This window comes from Bos mutus, chromosome 8, assembly GCF_027580195.1.
Source record: "Bos mutus isolate GX-2022 chromosome 8, NWIPB_WYAK_1.1, whole genome shotgun sequence".
NCBI lineage: Eukaryota > Metazoa > Chordata > Mammalia > Artiodactyla > Bovidae > Bos > Bos mutus.
In genome coordinates, this window is record NC_091624.1 from 834,051 (window position 1) to 842,856 (window position 8,806).

Genomic DNA, 8,806 nt, shown 5'->3' on the forward strand with positions numbered 1-8,806 from the left:
TGATGTGAAGAGGTGACTTATTTGAAAAGACCCTGATTCTGGGAAAGATTGAGGGCAGGAGGAGGAGATGACAGAGGATGACATGGTTGGATGGCATCACCGACTCAATGGACAAGCTGAGTTTGAGTAAATCCGGCAGTTTGTGATGGACAGGGAAGCCTGGTGCGGTGCGGTCCATGGGGTCACAAACAGTCTTACACGACTGAGCAACTGAACTGAACTGAACATAATATAAATTATGTAATATAATTTGTGTGCATGGATGCGTGCTAAGCCACTCCAGTCGTGTCTGACCCTTTGTGACTCCATGGACTGTAGCCCTCCCGTCTCCTCTGTCCATGGGATTCTCCAGGCAAGAACACTGGAGCAGGTTGCCACGGCCTCCTCCAGGGGATCTTCCTGACCCAGGGGTTGGAACCTGTGTCTCTTGCATGTCCTGCATTGGCAGGCGGGTTCTTTACCACTAGCACCAACCCATTATAACTTGTATAATGTAACATATAATAATGTAAAATAAGTTACATAATATTGTACAGCAGCTATACTTCAACTTAAGAAAAGAACTAAAAGGAAACCCCCAATGCATACACACATAACCCCCCTCCCCCAGAAGTGCCTGTGGGCATCACTGCCTTCCAGGGACTGTTTGCCTGGATAAAGGATGCCCTCCCAGTGGCCCCCATCCCTAAGTCATCTTTCTAGAAAGGAAGCCCCAGGAGCCACCTCACAGTTGCCGACAGGTGAATGACCGGCGAAGGACAGAGCCGGCAGCAGAGGCTGGAACCCCAGGGAGGCTCGTGGGACGGAGCTGGCAGAGCCATTCCTGCAGTGAAGCAGAAGTGTTTCCATGGAGGCATCACGGATGCAGAGTCCCCACTGGAGGTCGCCGTTTCCCGGCGAGACCTCAGTCTCCTGCCTGCGGGGGCCCAGCATTCCTGCTCCTGGAGGCACCCAGAGCAGAGACCACAGAGCAGAAGCAGGACGCCTGCGGGGCCGGGAGAAGCACCCCCACGTCAGCCGTGTTAGCAGGACCTCAGAGCGGTGGGAAGTGGACTCAGGCAAGAATCGGGCCGGTGTACAGGGAATCGAAGCAAGACCCAGGTTGCTCAGTTCTACGGTTTCGGTCTGGGAAGAGGAAACCGTCCGGAGATGGAGCAGGGTCCTAGTTGATGGCCTGTGAAAGTACCTAATTCGACCAGAATGTGCCCTGAAAAACAGGGAAGATGGTAACTTTCCTGTTGTGTATAGGTCATCACAATACAAGATTTTCATTCCAATTCTGGGGACTCTAAAAGTGTTGTCCCAGAAGGGCCCCGGCCTCTAGACTCTGAGTCGTGGAGAGGGGACCTGGGGGAGGCGGGGGCTGCCGCAGGGAAGGTGCGGACGCTCCCTCCAGGTGCCAGAAGGACGACCAGGCAGCAAGATAGGGGCTCTGGGCGACGTCCAGGTTCAAGCTGCAGACGGACCGACGGCACAGGGAGCTGACTGGAAACCGAGGGGGTGAAGGCATTTCTGCCTCTTCACCTCTTCAGATCTGCCCCGGAGGACGTGGGCACGGCCGGGACGGGCACCCCGTCAGGTGAGGGCTCAGCCATGGGCGGGCGAGGCCTCCTTCCCGTTTCCTTCAGAGCGTGGCTCCCCGGGAACCCAGCTGGGCCTAATGCGGCAACGCCTGGACGCATCTGATGCCACGTTAACCAGCTCTCTGTTAACCAGCTCTCCATCACTCCCGGGGTGGTGTGCGGTCATGCAATACGTGTGTGGGACATGTCGAATCTCTGGACGCCTGCCCCAGCCCAAGTCTCCTGGAATCGGCCCGAATAGAGGGCTAGTTATTTAGACACAGGAGCCTGAAGACTTAGCGTAGTCGTGGGTTCAGGTGGGAGACCACAGGGGCTGCACACGTTCCCCGTTTTGGGGGCTCAGCTCAAGCCTGGGGGGCAGGTCTCGGCTCCCGTTGCACGCCCGACGTTTCCTCGGTGGTGGAGGCCCAGTGTGGACCGTCGGGCTGGACGCTGTAGCTCAGGGCGGGCTGACTCGGACGGCGCCACTGTCTCCCAGGGAGGCCGAGTCTCCACGTCTGAGCAAGGCCCAGCGGCCTGCATGACCTGTGCCTCCAGGCCATGTCCCAGGGGCCCGTCCCAGGCCAACTGAGGGGTCACAGGCCTTGTGGCCACCATAGATGGGGTGGGAGAAGTGGTCAGGCCAGTGGGGCAGAAGGCGGCCACGGGCCGAGCTGAGTCCTGAGGGGCTGACGGGCACATGGCCTCGGGAGGGCTCAGGGGGTGTTCTCCTTCAAAGGGCAGGAGCTGGGAGGTGTGGCCCCGGCCTGGGGTGACATCCCCCTGCTCCGGACTAGAGACAGGACTGGGGAGGGGCTGGCCTCCTGGGGAGGGGTGCGGAGGCTGGGCACTGACTGCCCATCGTGTGTGCAGACATCAATGAGTGTGAGAATGAAGTGGACCCCCCCTGCCACGCGTCTGCGCGGTGCAAGAATACCAAGGGCAGCTTCCAGTGTGAGTGCAGTGACCCCCACGTGCCCGGCGAGGACGGCAGGACCTGTGTGGGTGAGACCACGGCCTCTGTGCCCGCCGGGGGTGTCTGTGCCAGCCAGGGGGTGAGACCATGGCCTCTGTGCCCACCGGGGGTGTCTGTGCCAGCCAGGGGATGTCTGCCCGCTGGGGGGTGTCTGTGCCCGCACTCGGGGTGAGACCATGGCCTCTGTGCCAGCCGGGGGTGTCTGTGCCTGCACTTGGGGTGAGACCATGGCCTCTATGCCCGCCGGGGATGTCTGTGCCCGCACTCGGGGGGAGACCACAGCCTCTGTGCCAGCCAGGGGTGTCTGTGCCCGCACTCGGGGTGAGACCACGGCCTCTATGCCCGCCGGGGATGTCTGTGCCAGCCAGGGGATGTCTGCCCGCCAGGGGGTATCTGTGCCCACACTCGGGGTGAGACCACGGCCTCTGTGCCAGCCGGGGGTGTCTGTGCCCGCACTCGAGGGGAGACCACGGCCTCTGTGCCAGCCGGGGGTGTCTGTGCCCCCACTCAGGGTGACTGCAAGTCATCGTGTGGCCTCGCTTTCCCCACACCCACATTCTCTGACGCTGGGTGGGATCAGGGCCGGCGGGTTTGTGCCTGAGACACAGGAGGCCGTGAACCCTGGGGGGAGCGGTGCAGACCCTGTTGCAGATGCTCAGTTTCAGCCCCCCCGAACTATCTCTGAGGGGGAAGCACGGGATTTGAGCCCCGTGTGCACAACAGAGAGGGTAAGCAGCTTGCTGGTGGTCACACAGCCTCACAGCTGTAGGTCTGGAACCTTAACTTGGCTTCCAGCTCCTGTACCAGCACCTGTTACCAGGGCAAGACATCTCAGTAAACTCCCGCGGGAGGAGCAGAGCTCAGCTCCAAGAATAGCAGAGGCCAGCCGGGAATGGACGGCCAGCGGGACAGAGCTTGCTGGGCTCCCAGGGTTGGGGCACCCGGGCTGGGGCTGGGGTCGGGCGGGCAGGCTCACCGACAGGCTCCGCCCTTGTTCCAGACTCCGGGAGGCTCCCGCGGGCATCTGTGGTCTCGCTGGTGCTGGGTGCCGTGCTCGTCTGCAGTCTGGCCGGTCTCACCTGGACGGTGGTTTGCAGGTGGTAAGTCCCCACTTCACAGCGGCTCCCCACCTTGGGCCCGGCTGATCTGAAGCTGGTGGCGATCGCCGGCTGTCTCCATTGGCGCCCGTCTGTGTCTAGAGCCATTTGCTTCCTGACTTGCCTTTAGCCCCAAATACTGAGGGTGAGCAACCCTACACGGCAGAGGGTGTCCGCCGTCTGGATGGAGGCTCGGTGATACCGGATCGCTGGTCCGATTAAGCCATTGTGCTGAATGACGAAGGTTCTTGTTCTTACGAAGGTTTCTCAGAGAAGAGAGGTCTTTCCTGAGTAAAACCTTATTCTTCATTCCTCTCCCTTCCCTCAAGAGCAGACTTTCAGATCAGCCTGGGGCCAGCTCTCCCCTGCTGGCTGCAGGAGTCCTGCTTCTAAGACTTGGGTGCAGCACCCAGCCCATGTCCACACGTCACGCTGACCCTCTGCTGCCGGTGGCCTGTGCTGGGCGCCTGTCTTCCCGGGAGCTCAGCCTCCTGCACCCCGGTAGATGATACCCTGACTGCAGACCAGGAGTCTTAGAGGGGTGTGGTGTCAGGGAATGGCCCCTGTGTTTTCACAATCCCCTGGTCCTGAAAGCTTAGCTATTACCAGTTCTTAAAACCCTTGGATACCAAGAAATCACTTAAGCAATAAAAATGGGTCGGGCTTAGGCAAGCAGCCCCAGTCAGCTGGCTCTGTAGCCACCTCCTAAATGCTCCCACTGTGAAGCTGGTGTTACCATAGCGTAGCATCCGGGTGCAGTTTTGCGTTTGCAGAGCTTGCAGTCCAACGTCAGTCACCTTATTGTTATGAAGAATGCTGTGCCTCCCCCCATGACTCGGGAGAAATAGCTGTTCTCTTCAATATAAATGAGCACCTTCCTGAGGGCCTCTGGGAGGGAAGCGCCTGCCACACGTGACTGCAGACTCTGGAGCCTGGAGAAGCCCCTGCAGACACGACTTTGGTTTCCAGGTGTCTCTTACCTGAGCCACCTGTCAGCCCATGGGGGGAGGGAGACTGCTGGCAGAGAGGGGAGGGGCAGGAGTTCTTTATGGGACCACGTGGGCCTCTGCGTGAGCCCCCGAGTCCCCGCGGGGCCCTGGACACTGCATCCTCAGAGTTCTGAGGCAAGGAGCCTAAACCACAGCCCCTCCTCCCAGAGGCTCCTCTGAGCCCCTGTGCATCTGCACGCTGCAGCCCTGATGATTCCAGCCCGGTGGAAGGGAGGGGGCTGATGGGAGAGACAGGGAGACAGACAGGGAGACAGAGACAGAGAGACAACGGAGAGAGACAGAGAGAGAGACATAAAGACAGAGAGAGACAGAGACAGAGAGACATAGACAGAGAGGGACCACGGAGAGAGACAGAGGGAGACAGAGACACAAAGACAGAGAAAGAGACAGACAACGGAGAGAGACAGAGACACAGAGAGAAAGACACAGAGACAGAGAGAGAGAGACAACGGAGGGAGACAGAGACAGAGAGAGACATAAAGACAGAGAGAGACAGAGAGAGATAGAGAAAGAGACAGAGATAGAGAGACAACGGAGAGAGAGACATAGAGACAGAGAGAGAGAGACAGAGAGACAGAGAGAGATAGAGAGAGACAATGGAGAGAGACAGAGAGAGACATAAAGACAGAGAGAGATAGAGAGAGATAGACAGAGACCACGGAGAGAGACAGAGAGACAGAGACAGAGATAGAGAGACAACGGAGAGAGAGACATAGAGACAGAGAGAGAGAGACAGAGAGGGACCACGGAGAGAGACAGAGAGAGACAGAGACAACAGAGAGAGACAGAGACAGAGATAGAGAGACAACGGAGAGAGACAGAGAGACATAAAGACAGAGAAGAGACAGAGACAGAGAGAGATAGAAAGACAGAGAGGGACCACGGAGAGAGAGACAGAGACAATGGAGAGAGACAGAGACACAGAGAGAAAGACACAGAGACAGAGAGAGAGAGACAACGGAGGGAGACAGAGACAGAGAGAGAGACATAAAGACAGAGAGAGACAGAGAGAGATAGAGAGAGATAGAGAGGGACCACGGAGAGAGACAGAGAGACAGAGACAACAGAGAGAGACAGAGACGAGATAGAGAGACAACGGAGAGAGACAGAGAGACATAAAGACAGAGAAGAGACAGAGACAGAGATAGAAAGACAGAGAGGGACCACGGAGAGAGAGACAGAGACAATGGAGAGAGACAGAGACACAGAGAGAAAGACACAGAGACAGAGAGAGAGACATAAAGACAGAGAGAGACAGAGAGAGATAGAGAGAGATAGAGAGGGACCACGGAGAGAGACAGAGAGACAGAGACAACAGAGAGAGACAGAGACAGAGACAGAGAGACAACGGAGAGAGACAGAGAGAGCGAGACACCAGAGACAGAGACACAGAGGAGGACAGAGAAAGAAACAGAGATGGAGAGGCGCGCAGAGAGAGACAGAGGCCGAGAGAGACGCCTCTTAGGACGCCTCTCAGGCGCTCTGGGGGCCTTGACCTTCATTCCGTGTTGATTCTCCCGCCCCAACCCCATTTATCTCTCCCCTACTATTTTAGATCTAAACCTGTACTTTTTGGGGTAATGACTGTTAACATGATTTCAGCCAGAAATATACCAGTATTGACACGTCTCCACTGAAAGACGGATTCACAGAGATGCCACCAAACCAACTGTCCGATCAGCTTTCTTCATGCAATAAAAACACCACTGTTTACATTGTTTATCTCGTTGAAATTATATTCACCAAGATAAATATTTTTCTGTGAAACTTTTGCACTAAAAGCTTGATTTGTGGTCAGTTGTCTGGGCACATCCATCTTGCTGATCAGTCTCCAGTCCTGAGAGCTTCTCTGCCTACTTACTCCTGTGGTCTGAACGTCTCAGGTCAACCCTTCCAGGGTGAATTTCATCCAGATCGCGTTTCCCAGTCAGTCATCAGTCAGATGACGGGAACGGTGGGGCGCACACCTCAGTTCCTCCCACATGCTCTTGTTTCATCATCTGTCCCAAATTTAACTTCCCACCCTGAGTCTCAGGGCGTGAGGTGGAAGTTCTCAGAGTCTTCTTTGTTTAGGACAAGTCTTATCCTGTGCCTTAGGCAGCTGGCAGCTGCATTTTGCACTGTTTCTACTGGAATGCAATTATAGCGGGAAAGAAGCATTAATTCGCATGCTTCCCACTTACCCTGGAGAAGCTGAGATGGGGACCTGGGCGGGGCAGCCTCTCCTGGGCCCAAGGGTTAGACTCCCCGAGGCAGTCTCCTCGGACGCTCCAGCAGGGCCCAGGCATCGGCCTCCAGCCGCGCTCCACGGAATTTCCAGTTTTGTTTTCTAAACCAAGATGTTGGCTTGAATCTAAAGCACGTCTCCGTGTCTGAGGAGCGAGCTGGTGCCGCTGGCAGTGGCCCTTGGAGGCCGCCCGGTGCGGGCCCCTCTAGGTGACAGCCACTGAGAGGGCACATTTATCCACAGGATGCTTGCCGACCCCACGTCCCCGCTGCTGCCTGTGGAGGGAGAGGGAGAGGGACCTTCCTGGCTGGGCCGTGGGAAGCCCCGGGACGTGTGCACTCCGCCGCGGGACGCTTCCGCGGGGCTAGCAGAGCAGGTGGGTTCACAGAGGGCCTTCCTGAGGTTTGCAGCCTCGTGGGTGTCTGTCAAGACCCAGGAAGTCATTGGAAGCACTGGCGCTGTGGGCGCATCAGCCTGGCCCTCCTGTGTTTCTATCTGACACCAGCTCCACCTCCAGGCACCTTCCCTCTGCCCCGTTCCTTCTCCTACGAACTGCATTCATGGGAGATGCTAATTTGTCAAAGTGTTAACCTACTTTTTAAAATGTAGAGGCACATTGGAATCAGTGACCCGGAGGGAAAGGACTGGAGATACCTTTCGTTTGTACGAAAGGCTTCCAGCCCAAGGGTTCCACTCACGCGTCAGCATCTACTGTCTCAAGTGCCGGCTGATGCTGCCGGGAGAGGAGCCAGAAGCTGAAAGAAAGCATCGACTTTTACAGTGCGCTTCTTAAGAAAAGGAAACAGTTAAAATTCGTGTGAAAGAATCGGTCTAAGCTTGCTTTTCACTACTTTTACTTTATAAGCATGAACGATCCCAGTGGTGTTCTATTTAAAAGTCACTGCTACTCCCCGGGGCCTGCCTGGAACTCAGGGCTACGTGGTGTTCGGAGATAAAACGATCCCATCCTTGGAGGCGGAGTGGAATCAGCCTTGGCACCTGCCTGCCAGCCTGGAACCAAGAATACTGACCCGCCACCCTGAGCGAGGAGGGGCCGCGAGGCGCCCACACAGGCCTTTGTAGCCACCCCCGGAGCAGCACCCCGGTGGGCCTTCACCAGCCTCCAGGGGCCAGCATGTGGCTTCCGGTTGGTCTGAAGCTCACCAGGGCTTCTCTCCCTAGGGCCCGGCCTGTGGATCCCAAGTCCTCCTCTGCAAGTAGGAGCCCCCCACCCCTGTGTGGGGCGCGTTTGCTGCTCGCGGGCCAGAGTCAGACAGCACTTAACGTTCGCCTGGACTCTCGTGGGGTGGAGTGACCGGACCCTTGCACGCTGCCCACTGCCTGCTCAGGACACGCTGACTGGGCCCGGGCGAATAAATCCCACCACCTTACGGTCGTCTGACTCTTTTTGTAAGCACACCGGAGGGGTCCCTTCTGGAGCTGGGGGTGGGGGGGGGGGTGGGCACCATGAGAATGTATGTACATATGACGCAAATTTATGTTTTGTACGGATGGGCCCCTCCTGGGGGCAGGGCATGAGAAGGTGTTTACACCGGAGGCACAATGGTCGCTTCCCTGCCCCACACGGGCCTCACTGTCTCTGCCTGGCGTTCTGCTCCCTCTCCGGCGACCGCCCACCTCCACCTGGGTTTCCTCCCAGCCCCGCCCCTCCTCTGCTGATTCTTCGGATGCACTGCGAGCCCAGGGCACCTCGTCCGTCACTGCAAGCACCTGGACCCACGTCCCTCCTTCCTCCTGTCCTCCCGGGAGCGGGTAGGACCACGGCTGAGGCTGGGATAGGGTCAGGGAGTCGTCCAATCATCTGGGAACCTGCCGACGGACTTGGAGTCCAGGCCCCACTTCCCAGACCCGTCCCCACAGCTCCAGGCATTCTCTGCCCCTCCCTGTCCCTCCCTCAGCTCAATCATCCTCCA

At 57.5% G+C, this 8,806-nt stretch overlaps 1 protein-coding gene across 1 annotated transcript in view; it reads left to right on the forward strand.

The window, feature by feature from the left end:
- TPO (thyroid peroxidase) overlaps positions 1 to 8,189 on the forward strand; it is a 35,169-nt gene extending 26,980 nt beyond the window's left edge. Inside the window, exons 14-17 of the mRNA XM_070376065.1 lie at positions 2,436 to 2,567; positions 3,539 to 3,638; positions 7,116 to 7,248; positions 8,055 to 8,189. Of these exons, the coding sequence (XP_070232166.1) occupies positions 2,436 to 2,567; positions 3,539 to 3,638; positions 7,116 to 7,248; positions 8,055 to 8,093 (404 nt within the window). The 3' untranslated portion in view covers positions 8,094 to 8,189. The remainder of the gene's footprint in view (positions 1 to 2,435; positions 2,568 to 3,538; positions 3,639 to 7,115; positions 7,249 to 8,054) is intronic.
- Positions 8,190 to 8,806: the final 617 nt, after the last annotated feature.